This window comes from Carassius carassius, chromosome 28 (genome assembly GCF_963082965.1).
Source record: "Carassius carassius chromosome 28, fCarCar2.1, whole genome shotgun sequence".
Taxonomy (NCBI): Eukaryota; Metazoa; Chordata; class Actinopteri; order Cypriniformes; family Cyprinidae; genus Carassius; species Carassius carassius.
This window is the reverse complement of record NC_081782.1, coordinates 10,521,341-10,548,666: the sequence shown is the minus strand read 5'-3', so window position 1 is coordinate 10,548,666 and position 27,326 is coordinate 10,521,341. Positions and strand designations below refer to the sequence as shown.

Sequence of the window (27,326 nt, the reverse complement as noted above, 5' to 3'; positions counted from 1 at the left end):
CATGTTGATTTACATATCTGAATGAAAAAAACATGAATTCCTTAACATTGCAATATATGTTTATTGCTCTTAAAATTACAAAATAAAAGACTGACTAAGAATGCATTACTTTGCACTTGTATAGAGCATAGCATTCAATAAAACCTTGAAGCCTTGAAAACACATAGCTTACTGAACACATAGGGCCTAGCTTACTGAAAAAAAGTTCTTCTTTCAGATGAAAATAACAACTTGATGTCTAGCATTCAGTAAAAAAGTCACCCAAAATACTTGTTTAGAGCAATTGAAAGAATACAGTAACCAATGTAAACTTTAGGGCTTTAAGCTAATACAGAGAGAGCTTAAATAAAAATAAAAAATTTAACAGTGGGAGCCAGCAGCCTGTCATGGAGAAAAAAAAATCTCAGAATGCTCCACGTGAAACTTTGGCATTCCGCCCTTTTTCTTATCGTGTCTAATGATTTTGGTTAATATTCACAAGGGGTGGGGGAAGAGAGAGAGAGAGCGCTCGTGTAGTTTGAAGACTGTGAGTGAAACTGCGCGTGAAACTTTGGTGTTTCGTCCTTTTTCTATCGTGTTTAATGATTTTGATTTTGCACAAGGGAGAGGGAGAGCAAGAAGCGCTCGTGTTGTTTGAAGACTGTGAGTGCGGGTGCAGCCGGGGCTCTCTCTCGTACGCGCCCTGTCACTGTCACTCACCGATCAAATAACGCTTTGACAGCCACCAAAAAAAATGATCAATGCAGAAAAACCCCTGGATTGGTTATATAACGTTGGACAGAATGTTGATCCGGCCATCGCGTATATTCAGCGCACATAAGGTAAACGTTTTGCAAACGTTTTTTAGAGTAATAAGAACAGGTCGACGAATCGATGTGCATATTTTGCGTCGACGTATTTTTGCGTCGACGTCATCGATGACCTCGACGCGTTGTCCCAGCCCTAACTGCCATTTTAATGAATTCATCCATTTAGACACTCTGGGAAGTCGTGGCCTAATGGTTAGAGAGTCGGACTCCCAATCGAAAGGTTGTGAGTTCGAGTCCCGGGCCGGCAGGAATTGTGGGTGGGGGGAGTGCATGTACAGTTCTCTCTCCACCTTCAATACCACGACTTAGGTGCCCTTGAGCAAGGCATCGAACCCCCAACTGCTCCCCGGGCGCCGCAGCATAAATGGCTGCCCACTGCTCCGGGTGTGTGCTCACAGTGTGTGTGTGTGTGTTCACTGCTCTGTGTGTGTGCATTTCGGATGGGTTAAATGCAGAGCACAAATTCTGAGTATGGGTCACCATACTTGGCTGAATGTCACTTCACTTTCACTTTCACTCACTTTAAGCAATAAATGTGAAAACAACTTGCCATATATGTTTAGGGCTGAGCTGCTCAGTGGACTAACATATGCATGCAGATTGGTTTGCTCTGAAGGCATACAGTGTCCTTGCTATTTAGATAGAACAGGTAATTTTCCTTCAGTGGGACACACTAATGATTTAATCCATGAAACCAACAGAAATGACAATGAGATAAAGCTCAAATTCTTATAAAAGTTGCAATCTTTATTTAAACCCAAACTACAGTACAGTACAACATAGCTAAAGTGTACAGACAAATTATTCTGGATTTATTAAAAAAAAAAAGTACTACAAACAATTTCGAAAAGGGTTCAGATTTTTTTTTAGATGAGAATTCATTCAGAAAGAAAGCACAAAATGTGCTTTCAGCAAGGAGCATAATCAACTCAATGCCAGGGTATTATGATAAAACAAACAGATTACATGCTTTGAGTTTCTAAGCATTTACAATACTGCAAACAGTATAGAGTGAGTCTTGGTGACAAAACATTACAAAAACATGGCTTTAGCCTGTTGGGTGTATTTACTTTATATAGTCACAGTTTGTACTATTATGCATACATATCTTCACGATCAGCATTGTAGATTTCACCCTCCTGCAGAGAAGCAAAGTTGAGGAAGTGAGATGGCCTGTGAACTTCATGGTAGAACTCTTTCGGGTTGGCCAACTGTAGGTCATATTTCATGTTGGGATCATGGCGAACACCTAGCATGAAAAGGGAGAAGTTAGAAAAGCACAATGTTGTATCTGCAATTTACAAAAGGTGAAAAATCACTTCAAAATGAATCATTATTTAAAGGATATGCTAACCCATGAAGTTGTAGTTCCAGGAGACTTGGCCAGGCACCATGAAGAAGCCAAGGAAACGGTCAGACAAAAGCATTTGGACTCTTTCGTAGTGAGAGGGCAAGTAACCTTTGGGGTTATTTCCTTTATCTGTGTTTTGTCGACCCCACTCGTATCCACTGGGAGTCAGCTTGTAAGCCGTCAGCGTGCAGGAACCAGGGGTGAAACTAGATAAGAAAAACCCACAAATGCAACACTGAATTCAAGACACTGGCCAATCATTACACTCGGGATGTTAAAAATGCAGCTAAAGTGTATTAGTGTGCTAAAACTGTACCTGCAAGTAATAATGATGGTCTTCTCGCCATCCCAGGATGGGTTGTCAGCCATGACCTTTGCATGGGTGGTTACATCCTGAGGTGAAAGCTGGGGCGATTCATTGGGCTGTGTATGGATCCATCCAAGAGGCTCCATTTCCTACGAAATTCAAGAGGCATTCAATTGGATTGTTGATGCAACTGGGTTGATAAAACTACAGACATAGGCATTTGTGTAAACTGCTGACCTTCAAGTACTCGTGTTGTGGAAGCTGGTTGGGCAGGTGAACGGTCTGATGCGTACCCCACTGTGGCACCATCACAATGCAGCGGATTTCCTTTACCTGAGGGTTATCTGGAGGGCTGGTTCCATATAGATAACCTGCAATCTACAGGAAAATTCAGGTTTAGAATACTACTAATGAAGAGGATCCACAAGGGAACAAAAAGTGTTAAGAAGCCAGTTATTCTAACCTGAGCACGCAGATCCGAGATGCAGATGAACTTTTTCAGAACATTCTTGGGAAGGATGTAAGTGTAGCCAGTTTCTTTAATGTCATCGGATGACACGTAGATGTGGTTAGTACGTAAGTGCAAGTTGGCAGCAGAGATCGCCCTGTGAGATCAGCAAGTGTGTTTAAAAACAAAGTCTAGCTGTGTTTTAACAACTATAAAGACTATGAGTGACAGAAAATTTTCCACACCTAACTCTCCATTCAGTTTTAGAAGAGAAGGTCTGCGTCTCGTAGTTGCTGGTGGTGGAGGTGATAATCTCATCTCCATGTTTGTTGACAGTGCGAGTTTGTGTGGCTGTTAGCTGAGACTGCTCCTTGGTCTGCTTCTCGATCTCAGCGATCTGTTGTCTCTGCTGGGATGGAGCAGAGATCTCCATACCCAGGATGATGTCCCTGATTTCAGACTGGGTCAAAGATGCCACATTCACACTGTGGAGAAGTAAACAAAATTAATAACTGAAAAGAGGACCATTTCATATATATACATATATATACACACACACACACACACATTTTCCATATGTACTCAGAAGTCAGCGTTTATTATCTAGAACTCACTTGTTCTTCTTGCCATAGTCAGCCAGGATGAGATCTTTGAGTTGCACTTCCACTTTGATCCACTCTTCATCAGTCAGTGTGGGCCAGATGTGGTGAGGCTCAGTGATTGTGGTTTTATCGGGCTTCAGGATAACTTTAGCACGGTCGTTGTTGACGTGAAGTGCTCTCAGGATTAAGATCAAACGAGAGAATGCCTAGGCAGCAAAAACATACTAGCTTTAGACATAGTAATGACAAGTGTAAGAAGCTACTAATAATTTCAGCAGGTCAAAATTAAAGTATTAAAGTTAGATTTACAGTGTAAGAGGAGATAGTCTTCAGCCAGTCGTCATACAGATTGAACAGGACCATCTGAGGCTCTGTGGCCTTCAGAATGAGGTCTCCAAACTTCTCCACTTTCAGACAGGCCTGGAAGGGCAGCTGGAGCTCAGAGCCCTTGATTACAATGTTGGGGAAGTCCAGCAAGTGCACCTGAGGAAAACAGACAGCTGTTAACCTAAAAGTTAACATCTTAAATAACTTTCCAGTGCAATAACACAGCTACTTTGCCTTTAACAGTTTAAATGGCCATTTCTAACCTCAAGAGGATCCAACATGCCCTTCCTGGTCACAATAATCTGCTTGGGCTGCTCTTCTACTGGCAGTGATCGGATCAGGGCAGCCACTTCTTCAGCAGTTTTCCACTTAGCCAGCTACAAACACACAAATGCAAAATGTATAACTCAGTAAACGGAGCCACATGAGTGATTGTGTTGTGCAGACCCCAGTAACCTCACAGAGACAACATACAGAGCAAAAGACTTGCCTGTCCAAGACGCTTTTGTCCTGCCCATACAGATGTGTGAATGATTTTCAGGAAAAGCTGTCCAGTTCTGGGGTTGAAGATGAAAATGGCTCCATTGATTGGTTTTGTGGTCAAGTTACCTTCAAAGGTCTACAACAGGAAACGAAAGATTGAAATATCTGGCACATATAGAGAAAACAATATGAACACCAAAAGGGACGATGTTAAATTCACTTGCCTTGTGGATGGTGACTCTATACACATTGGTGTCATCCACAAACCAGATGATCTGGTTGGAGAAGAGTTCTCCATAGTTCTGGGAAGACAGGTAAGGCTCAGTGGGCTCTGAAGAGTAGAGCTGCAGACCCTTGCGGATTCGCTCTCTCAGCACATACAGAGCCGGGTTGGCCTTCATTATCTTCGCCATGGCCTGCTGGATCAGGGGTTTGCCCCCAGGGAACCAGTTACCATAAGCACTGTAGAGAGAGAGAGAAAGAAGCAAATCATAAATAGTTGCTGCTCTGTCGCAGTGTTTTTAGGATGTGTAACCAAGTTGTACTTGACTGTGATATAAATCGTCTACACAATATACTATAAGATACTGACCTGTGAAGGTTGTAGGCCAGATCAAGGGCAATCAGGACTCCAGTGGGTGATGGGTAAATACTCATGTTGTCAGTGGTGTAGTCCAAGAACTTGGCCCTGGCGTATCGCTCAATGTCATGGGAGTCGTAGTCACCCCATCTGAGCTGAATGTCAATCCAGTACTTCTGTGTGGTGGTGCTGTCCATAACATCCCTATAGAAAGAAAAAAAAAAACCTTAAGCATACAACAACATGACTGTGACATTTCCAATATGGATTTTACATGTGTGCGACGTTTTCATCTTCTTTCTGATATATTAGAAATCAATGTATTCATTAATATCAAACAGACATACTTTGAGTCTGCTAGAAGTGATGGGCGTGAGACGTTCCACTTGTAGGAGGCAAACAATAGAATGTCAGCACAAGAGGAATTCATTTTGTAAGACTTCCTAGGATGGATTGTCTCTTTCTGTACAGTCTCGATCTCCAAAGCATCCAGCTCTTGGTCAAACACCTACACAAAGCAAACAAACGTTTACTGATGGCACTCTTTTAAATAAGCCAATTTTTAAGTAACAGTTCATCATAAGTGTAAAGCCACACAAACAGTTTATAAAGAACAGTTCTGTTAAATAAGCATGAGTAATATACAATGCGTAATATCCTGACCCATTTAAAGGAAGCACATCTTTTTACCTGACAGAGATCCATGACAACGCTCTCATGAATCTTCTGCCACAAGTGAGCTCTGAAGATCTGGATCAGAGAGATCTTGAGAGTTGGGATTTTACCATGCATGAAGATTCCAGTGAGGTCCAACTGCACTTGGAAACCCACATACACCTACGAGAGCATGAAAAGAATGAGTGAGTCTAAAAAAAAAAAAGAGGAGTGAGGAAAAATGCTGTCTAATTGCAACAGCTTTTCATTGACATACATTGGCTCTGTTGATTGTAGGAGACCACCACAAGGTGAATCGTCGATTAGGAATCTGGTTCAGACCAGATCTCTGAGCATTGGTGAGTTTCTTCCATTTCATGGACTCTTCGAAACCACTGGCCTTCTCCCTATAAGAGATCAAAATTTTGAGTTATTGAAACTTAAAAACATCGTAAAAAATTGAGTTATCTATACTAGATATAGGTCCTACCAAAAGAGACCCTCCCAGGTGGGGAAGTAGGTTCCCTTGAAAAGCGTATGCTCAAGAATGCCTTCCACACCTCCAAGTGCCTGGATCATGTCAGTACGATAGTTGTTTAAATTCCACAATTTCCCATCATGTCTCTGGTGAGTCCACCAGAATGGATTTTGCTTCAACACCTGAAAACACAGTCAAAAACCTCAAAACCTTAAAAAAATTTTTTAAAATAAATCTAAATGATGGCTGGTACTGCTTTCAACATTGCGATTCATGTTTCCCAGAAGGAAAGTCTTTTACCTGGTACTGCTTGAAGTCTGTTCTTACTCTCCAGCCTTTATCATAAGCCAGAGTGTGTCTGTCCTTCTGGAAGAGTGTGTTGATACGTGGAATACCTCTGTCCCAGGAGTCCTCCAGGTCCTCCAGTGTCAAACGTCTGAAGAGTATCAAACTCATGTTAATAAGAATGAACCCATCAACTTAACAACTAGGTTTGGTTAAGAGGACAGTACCTGTTCTGAGCAATGGCCTCTTGTCGTTTGAGGGCGTATTCGGCCCAAACTCTCTGGGAGTCAATGAACTCGCTCTCCCATGGCTGGATGTAGCGGTACAGATTAGGAATCAGCTGATCCTCCTCATGACTCATACCAGAGCGGAAATGAGTGATGCCCACATCAGTCTGTTTGGACCACCTGAGCAAACACAGAAGAACTTGTAAATCAATGCTTATTTCCATGAAGTTGCTAATAAAAAATAAAAAAAACATGCTTTAAAAAAAAAATTCAAATAACCTACCTAAGGTCAGACTGTGGAATCAGTACGTGTCCCATAGAAAGCATTCCCAGCCCTCCCAACTCCTTAGGAGTGTAAAACACCACAGGAGGGAAACGACTAGGCATTTTGGAGTTCAATCCAATCTTGATACGGGTTTGGATCTTATTCTCGCACTTCACCAGCAGGTCTAAAAGCTCCTGAGTGTTGACCACAGCTTCTCGGAAGTATGTCATCAGACCAATCAGAGCAGTGTTCCACTTGTTCACAATCTGAGAGGAGCAACATTATTTAAAACCATGTGTAAAATGGGAAATACAAGTTTGCTGTGGCTGTTTTGATACTAAGGTTCAGGGCTCATACCTTGGTGAAGGTGGTGGACCCTGAAGCCATCAGAATCTGTCGCACTCTGTTGTGGAACCTCTGCATGGACTCATCATCTACACGCAGGAAACACTGTGCTGTCCTTTCCTTTGTTACCTAAAAATCGACACACAATTATCCACCATTCTTCCTGACGTGCCAATTTTTTTTTTTTTAGTAGTTTGTTATTCTGCTTACCTCGTTCTGCAAATTCCAGACTCCATCTTTGTGCGTAAACTCCTCATAACTAGTGCGGCACTTGGGGAGGATACGACACTCAAAGCCACACATGTTGAAGAGTAGGTTGGGGTTGTCCTTGCTATACACAGACACAAAGCTGTTCTCCCACTGAATTGTGGTCACAGAACGAGGCAGGCGATTTTTGATGTCCCAAAACACAGCACGGCCCCTGTTGTGATGAGGAAATAATTCATTCCATATGCATTTTTCTCTTCAGTAAGAGGTTCAGAAAGACAAAAATCTACAGCACTTACAAGTTCACATCATGTTTCATCAGTCTCATTCTAGCATCTCTGGGCCAGCATTTCTTATTGTTGTAGCCAACAATGTTCTCATTGTTGGGGTCTGGGTGCTCGGTCAAGTACCTCTGGATCAGATCTCTCGCCTCATCAGCAGAGAATCTACACATAGCAAAAACACGTTCATAAAATTTGTACAACAGCAGCGTTTGGAAATACATCTCAATACTTCACAACAGGAAGACTTCTTTTATCTGCACTTCTAACCTGAAAAAGATGTGAATGCGGTCTATGTATCTGCAGTATAGACGTATAGGATGGGCACTCTCAGTGGCCGTGTCCTGGAAGCTGAGGAAGTCATTGGGCATCTGTGGAGGTCCAGCCATCTCACTGGCTCTGTGCAGACCCAGCACCAGCAGGTCCATCACCAGCCCATAGTACTGCACAATGAAAGACGCAAACTGCAAGCCGCGGATGATACCATACGAGTTTGTGTGGTTCATGTCCTGTTAAGAGAAAATAGCGATATTTAAAATCAAACAGAGCAATGAAAGTAAAATTTCTAATATGACTTCTCAAAAGCATTGAGAGAGAAATATGATTTTTTCAAACTGTATTACACATGCAATAAACAGACCTTATAATTAATGACAACGTTGTTTTTGGCTGTCATGTAATCGGCAATGTTGTGGTCAACAATGAGACGTAGAAGCCTGTTCAGAAGTGTCAAGTCAATCTTCTCATACATCTTCTCATAGCGAGACTCCAGCATGACGTTGCATTCGCCTTCTGCCGTCTCCCACACATCCTGCAGGTTGTTGATTCCTAGAAGACATAAATCGAAATTAGCAATATAATTATACACTGTAGTGTTGTCAAAAGTACCAACTGTGGTAACAGTCGGTACAGAAATTGTAAAAAATGTGACAATACCAGCATTTCTAAAATCATGTTGAGCAGATTCTAAAACTCCTATGATTGGCCACTGTTCATGCGCTCCACAGTAATATCAGTGATTGGCTACAATGATCGTCGCTTCACGCTCTTCACCGAGGGCTTATTCAGATACACACGGGAGCATTTGAAAGCCACATCTATTAGCAGATCCCTAATATATCTGCTCATAGACAAATCCTCGGATAGATGCGGATTTAAAACGCTCCCATTTTTTTATATTTCAGCAACGATTGGTACCAAAGTTGGTACTTTTGACAACACTACATAACTGTAATACTCTATTATAGCTGTAATAGAGCCTTGTATGCATTTCAGCGTTATATTGGCCATCCTGCTTTCAAAGATATCACCCATCAAAAATCTCTCTCACCTTGGCACCATTTGTACACCAGCAGTGGAGGCGGCTCTGTATCAGCTGGTTTGATCCAGGGTGGAAAAAGTCTGCGCTTGTCTGCTTCATACCAGAGGTACTGATCCAGGTATGCATCGGTAATTTTCTCCAGAGGCTCAACATCATAAACCGGCACCAAGTGACTGTAAAGGTCCATGAACTCAATACCCACCTAGACAGAAATAGAACCACTTTAGACACAAGGTAGGACCAGTAGCCGGCTAGGAGAACTCTTGTTGTAATATGAAGTAAGTTAAAATGAATGTGCGCAAACCTCTTTGAAGGCTCTCTGAGTGAGGAGGTGACGTTTGATTCTGGACAGAGCCTCATGGGGGTTGTCATAGGCCTGCTCAATCAGACCCAACTCCTCACGCTGTGACTGGTTCAGCCTCGACTTCACACTAGATAAAAGAAAGCAAAGTCAGAAAAGATCCTAAACATCTAGACAACACCAGTGCATCCACTCAGCTTGCTTTTATGGGACTGGCCTGACCTGTAAGCCTCCTTGAGTCTCTCCAAAGCCAGGATGAGCAGCTTAGTGTCATGTTTGTAAGACAGAGGAGGGAAGGGGATCGGAGAGAAACGACGACTCTCCAACCAGTGCACTGTGGTGGTGTAGATGGCTACGGCCTCCTCAGCTGTGATGTAAGGTCCATCCTATAAGATAAAAAAAAAAAATTCAAATTCAAAACATTCTTGTGTGTTCTTTATCAGTAACAGCAGCCTGTTCAAAGATATTTTATGGTACCAAAAAAAAAATTACCTTCAGGTAATTGTGCTGTCTCTCCTGCTCTGCCTTTAGATAGAGTCGAGTGAGACGTCCCAGGTTCTTCTTGCACACAGTCTTATCCACAGTGGCTCCTCTTCTGATTCTCTCACGGTTGTAGTGGGCTGTGTTGGTCCACCAGTCAGCTTTGGCCTTCACGTAGCGGAGAATCATGTTCTCAATGGGGGTTGGAAGCCCAGGAACCTGAAAAAAGTCATAAAAACCCCTTAATGATAAACTTCCAAATTGAATCATATACCATTGGTAGGCAGCAAAAAGCTTTGAACAAAAAATTACCTTCCAAGGGATGTTTGCCTTCCAGCATCTCCATGACTCGCTGAGATGCTGCAAGATGGTTCTGGCCTTGTTCTGCTTGATACCCTCAGGCATCATATCCAGGATGTCATGCATCACAGCAGCTCTCAGCTCCAGATCAAAGTGAGATTCCACACGCTGTTTGGTCACAGTCTTTGCAACACCCTTGGAGTGTCGACCTAAACAGTATTAGAAAATGAATTAGTATTTGCTATCCTTAAAAATGTCACTACATCTTTCTACATTTATAAAAGCTCATTTTACCCTCAAACTGCCTGGCCAGAAGATTGCCAAGCCAACGCTCCAGAAGAGGAGTGATTCCTCTCATGAAGAACAGCCAGACTCTCCATCCTGGAGCCCAGAACCCACAGCCTGGACCTTTTCCGACTGGGCCCTATAAAAACAGCTCATTTAGATGCAAAGCATAGAATCAATTCACCAAAGCACAATCACATGCAAATTATTTATTTCACAAAATTATGTTTTTGGTTGTATTGAGTGTTACTCACTGTGTTGAAGCGGTAGTAGACGAGATGCTTCAGATCTTTGCACATTCTGATCTGCCTCATGAGCTTGTACTTGTAGCGGTACATGCCAGTCAACTGACCGACATGGGCGAAGATGTACTGCAGTCCATCTGACAGCTACAAGGTAAACAAAATACTTTAGTAATGAAACAATCATAACAATTAGCTACATAGAAAATGCATTCATTATGGTATTTTATACCTGGAAAGAGTCAACATTTCCAAGCCTGTACTGCACATGGCTGTCCACCACAAGCTTGCTCAAACGCAGAACCTCACGGCACAAGTGGAACGCATTCCCAAATCTGGACTTCTTACGTTCCTTTGTGGTAAGGGTTTTCACAGGCTTCAAGTTGAAGTTGTAGTCCAAATGAAGGTAGTTGAGGTTCTTTCTGTGAATCAGCAGGTTTAGCATGTTGTAGCCCTGCCGGCACACCTGGAGACCGACTTCTACCCAATCCAGCTTTGTGGACTGGAAGAATTTGGTGGCCTTGAAAGAGCGGAACAGGTATCTAAAGAAGATAAAAAGGAAATACAACCATTATTAAATGCATCAACATTTTTAAATGGAACAAGCTCTGGAGTAGAATTCTCACCTCTTTTTCTGTGCCTTAGGTGGCCTGTGTTTTAAAGCATTCAGCACGTAGTACTTCAGGAGCTTCTGGTAAGACACACGTACCTTCACAGGCTGGCCCGCAGGGCAATGCTCACGGTACCTAAAGGTGTTTGGACAAACAAGAGCCTCTATTCAGAAATTATAGTCTTCTTGTATGGTCTCTTAATATTTGAAAGTGAAAAGTAGTCAACTATGGTGACCCAGACTCGGAATTTGTGCTCTGCATTTAACCTATTCATGTACACACGTGCACACACACACACACACACACACACACACACACACAGTAGTGAATGGTGCCCGGGGAGCACTTGGGGGTTCAGTGCCTTGTTCAAGGGTCTCACGTCAGTTGTGGTATTGTAGGTGGAGAGAGCACTGGTTCTTCACTCTCACCATTGACAATTCCTGCCGGACCCGAGACTCGAACCCGCAACCTTTGGGTTGCAAGTAGGGCCTGGCGATATATCAAATATTAGCGATAATATCAGAATAATTTTGACGACGATGTAAAATCGGAAAATATCAGGAATATCGAATATTTCACATTCAAGCATACTTTCCCAAAAGAATGCGTCGAACGTCCAAAAAAGGAACATGTAACTGTGGACTCTTCTACACATCTCTACTATGAGAGGTTTCATGAGAGCGGTTGCCAGATAACAAGAGTTTAAATCCCTGATTCAGAGCTTCGCTGTTACAAGGATACATTTTCTGTTAACCAATCTGGCAACCATACACACATGCTTACTTCTCATTGCGGAAGCACTGCCGATGATGATCTGAAAACACTAACAAGCTGGAGTTTAGCAATCTAATGAAAGCATCTTTCTGCCGTCTGTGTTCTGTCATGAGATCTCGACTGTATTGCTTGCGATTGTGATCACTGAATAAATGCACTTACTCAACCGCTGATGCTTGAATAGAGAAACAGACCATGGCCATTTGGAATTACTATTAGAGAATTTCACTGTTCTATTTACCAGTTTTCATAATATAGACAGAGAGAGTGCAAAAGTCTTTGGTATTCATACACATATATATATATATATATATAGCTATGTGCTTCAGCAACTAGCTCCCCATCTAAGAGGGTTTTTAGTGTCAGTGGGAACATAGTTTCACGCCACAGAGCTTCTAAAACAGCAGACAGTCGACAGACTTGTGTTCTTAGCTAAAAATTAAAATGAAATACTTAATCCCAGTATAGTTATTTCCCACATAGTTTAAATTGTGAACTGCATGCACAAAAAAGTTGACAATGCACTTTCTTGATTTGTTTTGCACTGCTTCAGTTACATATAGGCCCAATATGTTCATTTAATAAAAGACAGTTAAGTGATCACTTGGTCCATATTTTTTTTTACTGCTTAAATTAGTTGTTATATCTAAATTGTTTTTTTTGGGCAAAAGAAAATCATGTTTTTTTTATTATTTAAATGCAAACATTTCGAGATATATATTGAATATCATGTTTGAATATAGAAATTGACAATAGAGATTAATATATTTTTTACATATATATCGCCCAGCCCTAGTTGCAAGTCCGACCCGCTATCCATTAAGGCTATCCCTAAATGTGTTAGGGGTAATTCACGCAAAATGCATTTTTGAGATTCAAAATATGAGATGTGATTTGGGGGGGGCGGCAAGGCCTAGAATTATTATTTTTTTTTTTTTTTTTTTTAAGTTTAACTTATATTATACTGTTTAATACTGTTCAATACGAACCAGTTTTTGATGAGAGGCACATCAATGGCACGTCTGGTTCTTCCTGAGCGAAGATTAAATGGACGAGGTGCCCACAACAGCGCAATTCCATTGGCTGTGTTGTCAGTATAGAGAGGTGTCTCCTTCAGGAATGGCTCAACATACTCAGGCAGTTCAAACTCCTCATCATCATCAGGCAGTGGCTCTTGGATCTATAGAGAAAACAGAAGCTTGCAATTAATGCGACAAGAAGTTGAGAAACTTACAAGCAGAGTTTAATTAAACAGTTGAATTTCTGACCTTGATGGAGTGTCTATGAGAGATGGGGTTGATCAGAGGGTCAAAGTAGAAGGCGGGCAGATCAGGATCCTCAGTCTTGATGAACACCACGTTTGGTGTGTGGTACCTGCATGGACAATCACAATTTATTAATTCAGCAAAACAATTTATATAGAATGATAAAACTGCAGGCATGATGAAGTTTCATACCAGGTGAGGTGCACATGATGTGGCAGGTTGTTGTATAGGTAAGGGAATGCAATTTTGTATTCAGTCCTGATTGGTTGTCTGATGATGATCTTGTTGATGTCGTTGAACTCATTCCAGTCTTCATCCCTAAAAACAAACCAAGTTAGACTTCTTGAGAAAATAAAACAATGGTCAATTATGCTACAGAACATGTTACATACTGAAGGTTAATGTCTCTGACAAGAGGCTCAAATTTGGGTCCCCCTGGAATGGCCATGTTCAACGCTTTAGAGGTGAAGAAAGCCTTCAAGTCAAACAAGTAGAAGTAGTTTTTATCCACCAAGTCTGTAAGCAACTGATTAGCCAATCGATACAGAGTAGACATCATTGGTAACGTGAACTGCCAGCGTCTGTATGTGGTCCCGTTCACATATCTATGGAAAGAAAATATAAATCATGAACAAAAGAAACAAGAAACCATAATTTTTAACAACAGTCATCAACACTCACTTTGTGGTATCTTTCAGAGGTTGATGCTCATATAACCATTCTGCCACAGAGGAGTCCTCCTCAGGGTCCAGCTCCATCTGGATTGCCTCCAGAGGTTCAACATCCAGGATGTTGTCCGCATAATCCAATGGAGGCTCTTCATCATCGAATGGGGGGAAACGCATGCGCTTAAAGTGCCGCCTGTCTCGCTTCTCACGACGCATCATGATCCACATTGTACTGCGGAAAATAACAAGTTTTTAATTATTGCAGCCATACAAATATATATAACAAATTTTTGTGCAACCCTGCAAACAAGCAAATCTGGAGCTTTCAACACGGCATTACATTTATCAGAAAAAATAAACAAATATTTCACAAAATGTGCAGCCCTAATTTTCAATCTCTGCTCTGAAAGTCATGCAATCATCACCTACCCCCACTGAGAAATGTACACAGGCTCAATCACCCATGGGATTTCATTTACAAAGGAAATGGCACCAGTGATGTGGTAGAGCACAGGAACATCTCTGATCTGCTCCCAGGGCATGGGCATGTTCTCCAGCAGTTTAAGCACTGCATGGGGCATATATTTCAAGGCTCTGCAAGCAAAAAGCAACATATACTTTTAATAATGAATATGCACATAAATATCAGTTACCTAGTCAATAACACAAATGTTCTTACCCAAGGTAGACCCTCTTGTCATGCCGAAATTTTCTGTTCGTCATGTCACCATGATCCCTGATGATTTTGCGCACATGCTCAGGTGGCATGTCCTCTTTCTGGGCATCCACAAAACCAAATTTCCTCTTCTCCGAGTAGCGTTTGGCCTGAAGCTGCTGCCATTTCCGAGCTACAGAAGAGAAAAAAAATGTAAATCACAAAGCAAAGAGTGCACAAAGCAAACACTAAGTCCATGATCAAGCATGTAAATATACCTTTCTCTTGCAGTTTCTCCTCAGTCATGTAATCTGGTATTGGAGCAACAGCAGGAGGAGGTGGAGGAACACCTGGAGGCATTGTTCCAGGAACACCTCTGTAGGGGAATGCAGCTGCCATGGCAGCGTGTACTGCAAGGAAAACAGTAAAGCACAAAATATGAGATTAAACTGCAAAGCATGAGAACTGAAACATGTTGAAGATTATAATAAAACTCTCCACTACGAGTTAATTCAAAGAACCACAAAAGCTTGGACTAAGTGAGATCTAAAGCCAAATCTGTTGGAAATAAAAGGAAATCCGAATTAAAATGACAATGATTGAGCAAACGGTTACATATCTAAAACCACAATAATGTAACGTTACTTCACTGACTTTGCTATCGCGCCTGACTCGTTTCCTTTCGTACCGAGACTAGCAAACCACTTTTTATTCATTAAATACACTATATAAACCTTAAGTAAAGATGCATTTTTACATATTTTGAAGGTCAAACTAATATATATATATATAAATATATATACACACGGTTATGATATTAATATATGCAGCAGTTTTTAAGGTTGAAATAAAGCAGGGGTTAGCATGTTAGCTTAGCTTATTACGTTTTATACAACAAGTGAACTGTTTCCGCAAACAAGCAATACCAATAAAACAGTGATCCTTACTTTAAAAGAGGTAAACAAAAAGCTCCACGTTCTCGCAAAGAACAATATAACTTACTGTATTAAAAGCAGTTTCTCGCCAGTGAACGTAGTTGTGCGCCGGGGTTGTGCTCAGCGGAATGGCGTAGCATGCACGTTGTGAATAACTTATGGTTTTGCGATTCGCGAACACGTATCACGTATCTGGAGGTCTCGCTTTCAACGGAAATTATGTGTTTTACGACACCGAACGTAAGAAAATACGTAGGGCCAAACTTCCGGATGCGACACCGGATATATGTAAACAAAAAAAAATCATAATAACTTGTCCTTTTGAAAGTCGTTGTATTCTGTTTAATATTGTTCCATGACTATTTTATTGAATGAATAGAGAGATAATTTCAGGGGAAAGAGAGACGATGTTCATAAACAGAGACGAGAAAATTAAGTGGCAAATTAAGTCTTTAGAAAATAAAAGCCATTTTAGTTAATTTTAAGTTCTTAATTGGTAAAACAGATTAAATATGAGTTGATGTTTTTAAAATCTATTATACAAGTGTAACAAATTATAAGAAAATTACACACATTTTATATTTTTATACTGAGGTGGTATCTTAATGTATCACATGATACGATGTATTATAAACCGTTACATGGGCAGGATATATTATGTTGTAATTCATTTATTGCTATTTTCCACCACTTTAGGACTATTTTTTATAGAGTATTTATTTTCTTTCTTCTTATTTTTTATTTCTATTTATTTTAATTTTTTTGGTAACTTGAGTCTAAACATGGTATCTTCAGTACTTTTCTCAGAAATACTATCCCTTCCTCCAAACTTTTAAAGGTTTATAATCTTCTCTAAAGTACTAAAGTCTGATTTAAAAGTTACATAAAATGCAGTTTCAAAATGCATTTGACAGAAACAAGTGGTTAAACAGGTCTAATAAACCCAGACATTTACATTTAAAGGCCCACATAAAATTAATGCTTTTGAAGTATAAAATACATTTTAAAAGATCTAATTGTAAGGAATCATATGGAAAAAACAATTTAAATCAATATTCTCGTTGGATTACACATGCATTATGTATATACTCTGCTCAATACTGTATATAGCAACTCCACTGTACATTCTGTAAATCATAGCTTCACTTTCTCTGCACTTATATGTATATAAAACACAATATTCTTACACTTCTGGTTAGATGCTAACTGCATTTCATTAGCTCTGTACTTGTACTCTGCATAATGACAATAAAGTTAATCTAATCTAAAAAAAAAAAAATTCAACATTATTTCAGAAATGTGGACGTAACATAACTCGCCCAGCAGGTGGTGCTGTTGCCTATATTGATATCAAGAACAATGCATCCATTCAATAAGATTAAACACTAATCGTTTAATCTCTGCTGCTTGCAAATGAATTAATATATTTTTTAATATAAAATAAAAATAGGACAGACCCAAACTAGATATGTTCCCATCGCTCTGCAAATCAAGCAATAACATGGTCATATTTGAGAATGGGAAAAGGTACCATTGTATGAGAAAAATACATTGAGAGAGAGAGTTGTAACTATTCATTTTGTTGTTCACATTTACAGTACAAGTCACAAGAAAAACTACATTTTTTAAGAAGAACGCTGCAGAGACTTGAGAAATACTGCATGTAAAGTTGCAAAAGAATAAGAGTAAGACAGAGGAAATAGGATGCCACTCAAATATGTGATGCTTCCTTTCCTCTAAAAGAGCCCTGTTGTTGCCTGTAACATTCAAGAAAGCTATTCTAAATGGCCTCTTACATAACTCTTGCGGTACTGTTTACCAGGTTAAAACAGCTATAGTTATCCATTATCTTTGCCCTGCCCTTCACCCATTCTCACCTACCACACCTCAAATGATCCCATGATTTCCCTCTCTTACAAACAGGATATCATTACTCCAGTATTCCGAGTCTTGTAGTCTAACCCGACCGCCTGCAGTTCATCTGTTTTTAGTGGAGATCTTTCATTCAGTCTGTCATTTCTCTTTGCTCTTATGCTGACCATCTGTTGTTTTTAGTGATCACAGCACACTATATTCAGGCAAGACAACTAAAGTCATTAAACTGTCATCATAAAAAGTCAGTTTTATGTAACCCACTAAATGCTATATTGACAAAGATCTGTCTTTACCCAAATTTAGATTATACCGTGCTCTGGGATGCCAAGGCCACTCTTTCCTGTTGATGCCCAGAAATCATGAATGTCTCAACTAATGTCACAGGTCAGAGGATGTGTGTCTCTGTCATTTCCCCTCCAACAAGCTATATTTTACAGACTCATTCATTTGCATTCACATTTTCTTGGAATTAAATACTTAAAAGCATTCAAGAACGACAAGGTGTTATTTTGTAAACAGATTTATTATTAAGAGAAACTCCCCAGCAAAGACGAACAAATCCTGCCCTAAGGTTAGCATATGGTTTTAAAAATTAAGAATTAATTAATTCTAAAATCACATATAGATAGATAGATAGATAGATAGATAGATAGATAGATAGATAGATAGATAGATAGATAGATAGATAGATAGATAGATAGATAGATAGATAGATAGATAGATAGATAGATAGATAGATAGATAGATAGATTCAACAATTAATATAATACAGATAAATGTAATATAGTACATAAATAAATGTAAATTTATATCAGGGCTTCACCACATGTCTGTCAAGCCATTATTTGATACATCCAACACCACATACCCTCTCCTTTGCACCAAAATGATATTTCCTTTAATCTGTCATCATCAAAATGCAAAGGAAAGTTACTCTTTTTTTAGAAGCATGTGGAAGTAACTTGTATCTGATTCAAGCATGTGCAGGGGAAAAAGAGTGGGCTCCTCCGGTGTTTATCCTGGGAATGTCGAGGACAGGATGCTGAAGCCTAGAGGAAGCCCTGACGGCAGACTCTCAGTGCTCAGAGCGTCAGGAATCTTTAATTATAGTGCACATCTGGCTGTGAGACGAGACCTGGACACATTTCACACATCTTTAATAACTTCCATTGACTCTCTATTTGGGCGACAGGTAAATTCTTCTACAGCACTAAACAGCCTGAATTACTTTATCTCTCTTTGTTTGTATCTTGTTGTTTATGGATACCGTCCCTCTTTCTCCTGTATCCAGCAGAGCAGAAGCACCAGAGAGGGTTGAAGCGCCCCTAACACAGAGCGAGGAAGGACACTCGTACACAGTCAAAGAGACACGACATGATGGAGCTGAGGATCCAGCTGATACCCACGGGAGAAATCATACTGCCTCCGGGGAAAAATGGAGAGTTTTACTGCCATAGCTGCACTAAGGTAAGTCCCTTTAGATAAAGCTTCTATTAAATGAATGCATGTGAATGTACGAATAGTCTTCTTTGCTGTATCAGGAAAAGATTTAAAACTCATTTGCATAACTAAATAAAGACAACTGCACCCAGCAATTTCTTAACAAATTACTTTTTGTGATAGCTGTCGGGATATTTTAGGTTCAACAAAACGTGCCATAGATTTGCATGCCCTAAAACAGACTCATTTGAATTATCCATGGTGTAAGCAAGATCATGCCTGTTTATAATAAAGCAACCACCAGTGACAGTATCATGAATATGTGCAGCGTTGATTATGGTTTAGATTATGATTAAGCTTTTGAATGAATACCAGCCTACAGAAGTGTTTTCTGCAATACTTGATTCATCTCAGAACTGTATGATAAATGATAGAAAGCAGTTGCAGTACATAGATGGCTTTTGATATGGAATATATGGTCAATATATTGTATCTGTGAGAAGCTTTTTTTTTATTTTGAGGAATGGGGCTGGATTACTCCTTTTAATAATAATATAGTCCAAGGAATGTGGGTGTACACTAAACTCTGTCTGTGTGCTCTGACAGATGTTTGAATGTTTCTTATGGATGGCATAAATAGTTTGTTTGGATAAAAGGAAAATAGCTCACATCCCTTTAATTCACAACCTATGCACTCTTTTTTCTTCGTCTGTTTTCTGTGACTTGTTTTTTTTTCTGTTTGGAGAACTTTATGGTTCATTTAGTCTATTGCAGGGGTGGGGAACATTGATCCTGGAGGGCCTGTGTCCCTTTAGAGTTTAGCTGGTCTAGTGTAATACTGGAATCTAGCTGATAAGCATCTGTTTTTTGAATATTTTGTTAACCAAAACCTTTTCTAGTTTGTGAACCACTTGAGTTTAGTGTCCATTTATTAGCTGTTGGAATGGAATGCTACTTGGATGAGGAAATGACACAGAAAATTCAGGAAAAGCATACTTTTCCTGATTTTCTGGCAAGGTCATGTCACCCTTTCTGGGTGTGTTTGCGTTTGAGATGGAAAAAGAGAGGGAGGTGCATTAATAAGAAAGAAAAACGCTGTACTATTATTAATGAACTGATAAAGGCAGGAACAATAACTTTAATGCCCATTTCCACTCAACCGGTGATGGGAGACATGGACACACCCTTCAGTACAGCCTGTCTGTCCAACATTGCCTTGTCAACAGGATACAACCTTTCCCCTCCATTCAGCCAGTGCTTAATGTGGCCCTAAAGGTTTGGGGTTTGGTGATTTGAATGAGCACAAAGGCAGAATCGATCACTTCACCCTCTGGCTACTGCATGACACTGCACTTCACATGGATAATCTGGGGTGAGGTCACCTTGACGGGGGGGATTTTGTTTCAGCAGTGTTTATTGATACAGTGAAATATTTAGACATGGCTTTCCATTTACAGGGCATGCATTTTCCAGTGTGTGTGGACTGAAAAAAAGAATGAAATAATGAATGGCTGTGATTCTGTGAATATGAGTCACATTGACATTATACATTATGGTCCAGTCAAATGAAATCTGAAAGAATAGTTGAGTTGACCATGACAATGGTAAATCTTTGTTTTAGAGTTTAAACTTATAAAGTTGACTGATTTATTTGCTAGTCATTGCATCATATTAGGGGCCATACTAAGGGGACAGTGTCAGTAATGATAGTGATAGTGACGTGACATTCAGCCAAGTATGGTGACCCATACTCAGAATTCTTGCTCTGCATTTAACCCATCCAAAGTGCACACATACAGCAGTGAACACACACACACACACACACACACACACACACGGAGCAGTGGGCCACCATTTATGCTGCGGCGCTCGGGGAGCAGTTGGGGGTTCGGTGCCTTGCTCAATGGCTCCTCAGTCATGGTATTGCCGGCCAGAGACTCGAACCCACAACCCTAGAGACTTGAACCCACAACCCTAGGGTTAGGAGTCAAACTTTCTTACCACTAGGCCACGACTTCCCCCCCTAATGCAGGGAGATTGCTAATTATTGCTAAAGCTCAAATATTGGTATTTTTTTGTGAATAACATCAATAATAAATAAAGAGCTAAATAAATAAAGTTAGCTAAATTTCAGTTAAATGTTTTATTGCTCTCAATCATTAAAATGCATTAAGTAAAATTAAAACGATTAAGTATATGACTCAACTTATTAATAATGATTATTTCAATGGTTTAGCAATCTTGAAAAGTGCATTAATACATTATTGTAGATGTATTCATATGGCATGTTACTATAGGCCATACAGTATGTAACGCCTGCTTCTTAATCTCTCCAGATTATTATAGTGAATTAAAACTAAAACTATTAAAAATCATTACTTGAAGTAAAAACAAAAAAGATATAGTTGCCAAACCTGCATTTCTCGTTTTCATTTAGTTTAGCTTGATGTAGCCTAAAGTAACTAAAACTAAATCTGAATAAAAAAAAATAGAAAAAATATATAATATCATATAAAATATGGACATAAAAAAATTTAATAAAATTACAAAAAAAAAAAAAAAATGAAATGAAATGGGCCCTGGTGTAGCTATAGTTTCTTTGTAGTAATTTTAGTATAATTTAGATACTAAGGGGCATTGAAAAAGATGGAAGACCCCTTGTAATACAGTAGGCTATTTGACAATTGACAATAGAGGGCGATATAACGCTAGTGTACTGTCGAGTAACGCCTCACTACCTTATCTAAATGCCACATGTAAGCAAATTTGTCAGAATAGTTATTTTAATATAAAGTTACATATAGAACGAGTAGATTCGTTCTGAATGACCACGTTTGCTTACTTATGTGAGGAAAGTAAGCAGTGTTGTTGTTTCTGCTTTTAAATAAAACAAATAATCTAATAAATGAAAAAGGGTAGTTTTAATCAAAACGTACTGTACATGTTCATTAAACGGTCTTGATTTTATTATAATGAAGTGAAAGTTCAGGATATACATGTGATTTTATTAGTCGTGGGATTGCTCGGAGAACTTCCTGGTACAGTGCTCTTGAGAGAGAGAGGGCGGGTGCCGGCTGCTAACACCCGCTTCAAACCATTGCTGAGTATGTGTTCTGTGGCACAGTCCTCACATTAAAATAGAGCATTACTATCTGTTTTTAAACACATTAATTTTCTCCAGCAGTCATCTTTACTACATCTGCTTAAGTGACTCAGACAGCTGTAAAAGCGACCTTTCAGTGTCCAACTGAGGTAAAGATCTCGTCGGTGGGATTCACACAGGAGAGAAAGGTCCAGATTACAGCTCAAGTTTGAGAACAAATTTCCCATCATTGCTGGGGTTCTCTTACGCAATTATAACATTGAGCGACCGGTACCTTTGAACGTTGCGGGATTTGAAGTTGGCGTGCTTTAATCAAGGTAAGTGATCGACACGCCATTCATTTCAGTTAGAATCATAGCACCAAGTCAGTTTACGCTTCGTGACAGTTTTAAATTCACACGTGCTTTTTGAAGATATTGTTTCTTTAAGATTGGTTTCTTGCGTATTTGAGATGCCCGGTTGATGAACGACTCGGATCTTCTCAATGAATTTGTTGAACCACAAAACCGGACTGAACGATTCCTTCGAGAATCAGACCGCTCTCTCTCAGATAAGCATTGAATTGATGTTGAGAGCATTTGAACCGAGTGATAAACGATGGATATATAGCTAACATGGAATTAAATCACAATAAATAATCACTTTGAAGCGTTTTTGTAACCAACTGTTGTAAAGAACTGATTCGCGGAAAAAGGTCAGACTTTCCACACTTTTTGCTCATAGGTTAGTGAGTTCCCTAGAAAGACAGCATTTTTGGGCTTCGTAGGCGTGTGGTAGCTCACTAGGGTTTAATGCACACACAGCAATTGTCATGTGTTTATATGACCACATAGATCTCACCTGTTATTTTACTCCATGTTATTAATGAAAATACTACCCTGACCAGTTCAGATTTTGATTCAAATGCATGAGGGTTATACAAACAAACCCCTATCTGCAAAGCTTAAAAGTGCAAAACTGTGGACATGCATTTAGCTCCATTTGTTAGGGAGTGATTCAGGCGGCTTCATACCACATTTTTTCCTGGCCTCCTCGGGATGGAATGACAAGGGCAGTTAAATGAGACCAGCTGCTGGTTATCTGTCATCCCAAACTAACCTCCCTCAATCCAATTACATTAGAAATTCCACTGGGAGTATACTATCAGCATCACTCTGAGAGGCCGAGCTTGTAAAATTGTGTTGAATGTGTTATTTTAACTACACTGTCTGTGTCATGATGCACATAAGAGGATGTTTCTTTCACTTGTGCTGCCAGCTGAGCAGCACAGTGCTAATGACATCTTAAGTTTGTTGTCAGGTCATGTCCTCAAGTGTCCTGGCTCACATCCCCCCTTGTGTATCATTCCTTTTTCCATGTGTGCTCCTGTCAAATGAAATGGATTGCATGGATGGTGTAACTAGTATAATTGACAACAATTAGAAGCTGACAGTTGCTTAGGCTTCAGCAAACGGATGAATAATGCCATAACTGTCATGCTTATAGTGTTTGTGCTGTGCGTTTTCCAACAACAGTGTTGTCATACAGTTCTTGGGAAATTGCTAATCTTGTTAGTACATCCCTGCAAAACTGATTTTTGAAGTTCTTCCAAAAATTAAATTGGCTGAAATTTTACTCCCTCAGACCATCCAAGATGTTGATGAGTTTGTCTCTTAATCAGAATAGTTACATTTTAGCATCACATCTCTTGCTCGCCAGAGGACACTTTGCAGTGAATGGGTGCCCGTCAAAATCAGAGTTGATAAAACATCACAATAATCCACAAGTGATATGCACAGATCAAGCAGTGTTTACAAGTGAAAACAGTTCTTAACAAATATTTTGATGAGGACAAAATTCTGGACTTGAATTTTGTCCAGAAGAGACTCTCTGAAGTTAAAATTCTTTAATGTTTTTTCTTTTTTTTTCTTACAAACACAGCTTTTCATTTAATAAGACATTAATTGATGGCCTGGAGTCGTGTGGATTGCTTGTCGATTATTGTGCTGTTTTTATCAGCTGTTTGGACTCTCACACTGACGGCACCCATTCACTGCAGAGGATTCACTGATAAACAAGTGATGTAATATTAAATTTAAATGAGTTCATTAAGTACATTTTAATTTTTTAACTCTGTTGTAATTGATGCAGTGTTGACTGTGACAAAGGGAGGTACTTCGGGATAGAGCACATTTTCAGAGCAGCGGGATTCTGGTTTTTGGTCGGTGGCCGGGAGACTTTGCAGCTGAGCTATTTTCCAGCTGTCCCAAGACAATTAACTTTCTACTTCTGTCAGCAGTGAGCAATACAAGTGTGCAGTATGTGTTCACTTTTTCCATCGTGCAGCTAACATTGTGTTATACAAAAAACATTTGCTGTATCGACTGTAGAGACTTCTTGTTTAGTCTGTTTCTTTATCTTCCAATTATTCTCCATTCATCATGTTTATGAAGATGGTGAGATTGCGGAGGAATATTTGGTTTAGAGCGGGTTCTTCCCTCATTGCTGGTCTGTCATCCAGCCAGCTGTCAACATGTCCCAGAGAGATCTCAGAGGGGATACACCTGTGTCTGAAGCACTTAGAACAGGAAGTTCTCAGGGGTAACCAACCACATAAACGTGTCTCTACCCTGCTTTAATCTGAAGATACTTTCTGCACCTATACATTTTTGTTGTAGCAGATTCTACATTACAGGTCATTTTATATGAAATTAACCCTGTTTACTTTGTAATGCAAGCTGCTGAATGATTCATTTGTCTTTGTAAGCTTTCGTCAAAATACTCAAGCTCTTTAGGTCCCACACTGCTTTTTGTTCTTGTTGAATATCCTGTTACGTCACATTGCTGGGTTGCGAACGCCTTTCATGTTTGCTTTAAACGTTTAGTCTTTAGCTCAATATTGCAGAGACTTTCTTCAGTGATAAAAGAGTTTGTCTAATTGTGGTTTGAAATATTTGCATAGCGGAACGAAGTATGTCCTCTGTTTACAGGAACAGCCTAACAGGTTTTAATCTAGGTTTTGGTGTGAGAACTAGATGGAGGTGGAGGGAGCCGAGGGTAAGAGAGACTGTAAACGTCTTGATGCCCTGTGGTGAGTCATAAGCTCATTGTTGGATCTGCAGTTTTTCTTAATTTAGCTGTGGCTTTTCCACTTGAAATTTCCCATCGAGGGCCCTGCCCTTGGACTCTGCTTTGCTCCATATCAGGGAAAATTTGCAAAGGCCAGACAAGCCTTTTATCTATAGCTCTAAATCTTTACTGGATGGCTCAATTGAATGGTATTTCAAGATCCTTATTTATAATGTTCATTGAAAATTACTATGTCTCTATCAAGGCTCAGGTACTTGGTTATACAGTGGCCCCAAAATTCACTATAGGGACAAAAGTATTGGGACACCCCTTTCTTTAGAACCCGAAAAAGGCACTTCAATACTGTGGCAAAAAAGATGGAAACATAATTTATGTAGTTAAAAATTGCATTTCAATCACTGTTTTGGAAGTGTCTAAAATGACTGGAGCCATGTATCCATAAGTGTTTGGTGACGTGTTTTTGACTCAAGGTCTGCACAGTTGCCTAGAATATAATTATATGCTTAAATATTAAGATTTGTACTCATGGAAATACTAAAAAAGTCGTCAAATCTGTTAATCAGAAGGGGGTGTCCCAATACTTTTGGCAATAGTAGCCTACATTTGAACACTTAAACTGAAAAGTGTATGGTTCGTGAGATTTTTATTTTATTTTTAGAAATGAATAGTTTTTACAGCCTTGGTTGATAAAAAGTGACAGAAATATTTGGTAAAATTATAAACGTCTTATTTCAAATGAATGAATGCTGTTATTTAGATTTTTTTTATATTAAAGCATCATGAAAGATATGTGTCGTGCTTTTCATAGAAATATTAAACAGCACAGCCATGCTTGATAAACATAAGAAATGTTTCTTGAGAAGCAAATCAGCATGTTAGAATGAGGATCATGTGACCCTGAAGACTGGAGTAATGACAGCCGAAAAATCAATCTTTGCCATCACAGAAATAAATTACTATTAAAATATAATAAAGTTTCACAATATCACTGTTTTACTGTGTTTTTTATCAAATAATAGATGCCGCCTTGGTAGGCATATAAGAAACATGTTTCAAAATCAACCACAAACCTTCGAATATTAGTGTCACATCGAAAAATGTCAGTTACAACTGTTAAACCAAGTGGCATCAAATTATGCTGAAGCTTTTCTAGCCTCAATTTTCTGATACACTTTTAAAATATATATATATTTTTTGGTCTTCACAAAGTTTGACAGCCCGATAAAGTCCAAGGGTGTTTTTTTCTTTATTTTGAACAATATATCTGTTCCTTGATGTTGTAAAACCTAAACTTTATTCTGTGTTATGTATTGACTGAAAGTGTGCTCATGTGCTTTTTTTCAATTAATGGTGCTTGTTTTTATATTTTGTTAAAGAATATAAATTATACATTAAAAGTGTCCAAAAGTGGCCACTGTGTATCATGATAATAATGATTACCATATTCACACACATACAGTCATACTTTAAAACTCAGAAGTATACCATGATGCTTTTCAGGCTTAAATAGTCACCTGAACCATCAAGAAAAATGAGGCATATTTGCTTAGTAGAGAGTCAGTCGAACATTTTCTCTTATTTTCATAAATTGAGTTGAATGACTGTCATTTGAGATTGCAGCTGTGTGTACCTGCTCATATTACTCGTCTTGTGCTGACTGTGTGGTTTGAGGGCTTAAAATCCTCGCTTCACTTAGTGACACACATACTGATTAACCTGATGGTGTGAGATATTCTGTAATCCATCTGGGATCCTTTCACTCAGGCTTACAGTTTGTCATGGCTGACAAGGACGAACACTGTGGCTGGAGTCGAGGGATTATTATAACACCAACTCTCATTACATTCCTTCTGACAGAGGTGCTCTTTGAGATGAAATTTCACCGCTGAATTGCATCTTTTCACCGTACCCCCATCAGGTTGTTCATGCCTGTTTGCATTCATTTTGTTCCAGCACACATGCTTCACAGGCATGAACAAGTCAGACGCCCTGCTCTAGTTTCTTCCCAAACACGATGACCTTTGTGACCCTTGCACACTGTAGATAGAACCTTAATGCCCTTGAAGCATGAGAACGAAAGCCATTCTGTGTGTTATCTGGTTCATGGTACCATCCTTCACATGCTTATGTCCTCATCCTTTTAACCGCTCAGGATAAATCAAGTTTTAGAGCTCGCTAATGGTCTTTATAAAAGACCTTTGAAGTTAAAACTTCATGAGCTTCCTTCTCTTCTCACGATCACATTGACATTTGTAAGGCATGGGTTAACCTTTAACCAGGCTCTCTCCTGCATGAAGAGAAGTCATGCAATCCGGGCCAGGTGTGGCCTTGCACCGACCACAGAAATATACAT

General features: G+C 39.5%; 2 protein-coding genes across 5 annotated transcripts in view; one reads left to right on the top strand and one right to left on the bottom strand.

Moving 5' to 3' along the window:
* Positions 1-1,530: 1,530 nt before the first annotated feature.
* On the bottom strand, positions 1,531-15,708 carry prpf8 (pre-mRNA processing factor 8). Its single transcript, XM_059514272.1, has 42 exons — positions 15,554-15,708; positions 14,830-14,961; positions 14,576-14,744; positions 14,326-14,490; positions 13,910-14,128; positions 13,621-13,833; positions 13,421-13,546; positions 13,232-13,337; positions 12,953-13,143; positions 11,205-11,324; positions 10,811-11,120; positions 10,591-10,725; positions 10,346-10,475; positions 10,064-10,260; positions 9,764-9,970; positions 9,494-9,657; positions 9,275-9,401; positions 8,980-9,172; positions 8,290-8,477; positions 7,920-8,158; positions 7,668-7,814; positions 7,372-7,582; positions 7,174-7,290; positions 6,835-7,082; positions 6,552-6,731; positions 6,340-6,475; positions 6,052-6,221; positions 5,839-5,968; positions 5,598-5,744; positions 5,255-5,415; positions 4,920-5,111; positions 4,552-4,789; positions 4,335-4,463; positions 4,108-4,221; positions 3,827-4,000; positions 3,530-3,723; positions 3,161-3,400; positions 2,931-3,072; positions 2,705-2,845; positions 2,477-2,616; positions 2,164-2,366; positions 1,531-2,058 (listed from the first exon to the last, which is right to left on the bottom strand). Exons 2-42 carry the CDS (start codon positions 14,948-14,950, stop codon positions 1,904-1,906), a joined length of 7,029 nt encoding a protein of 2,342 aa, XP_059370255.1. The 5' UTR covers positions 14,951-14,961; positions 15,554-15,708; the 3' UTR covers positions 1,531-1,903.
* A 2,694-nt stretch (positions 15,709-18,402) lies between these two features.
* myo1cb (myosin Ic, paralog b) overlaps positions 18,403-27,326 on the top strand; it is a 46,213-nt gene continuing 37,289 nt past the window's right edge. Inside the window, exons 1-2 of one of the 4 annotated variants that reach the window (XM_059514266.1) lie at positions 18,403-18,553; positions 18,653-18,828. In XM_059514266.1, coding sequence (XP_059370249.1) covers positions 18,736-18,828 — 93 coding nt within the window. In that variant the 5' untranslated portion in view covers positions 18,403-18,553; positions 18,653-18,735. Of the gene's footprint in view, positions 18,554-18,652; positions 18,829-21,841; positions 22,222-27,326 lie in introns of those variants that run through there. The other 3 variants (XM_059514267.1, XM_059514270.1, XM_059514269.1) reach the window with 3 other exon arrangements.

Excerpts from the sequence above, each read along its gene's own strand:
- prpf8 (XM_059514272.1), bottom strand. The coding sequence starts at position 14,950 with ATGGCAGCTGCATTCCCCTACAGAGGTGTTCCTGGAACAATGCCTCCA. Across the intron at positions 13,338-13,420 it reads CATCATGTGCACCTCACCTG|GTACCACACACCAAACGTGG; the intron begins GTATGAAACTTC and ends TTGTCCATGCAG. Across the intron at positions 7,583-7,667 it reads ATGAAACATGATGTGAACTT|GGGCCGTGCTGTGTTTTGGG; the intron begins GTAAGTGCTGTA and ends TCATCACAACAG.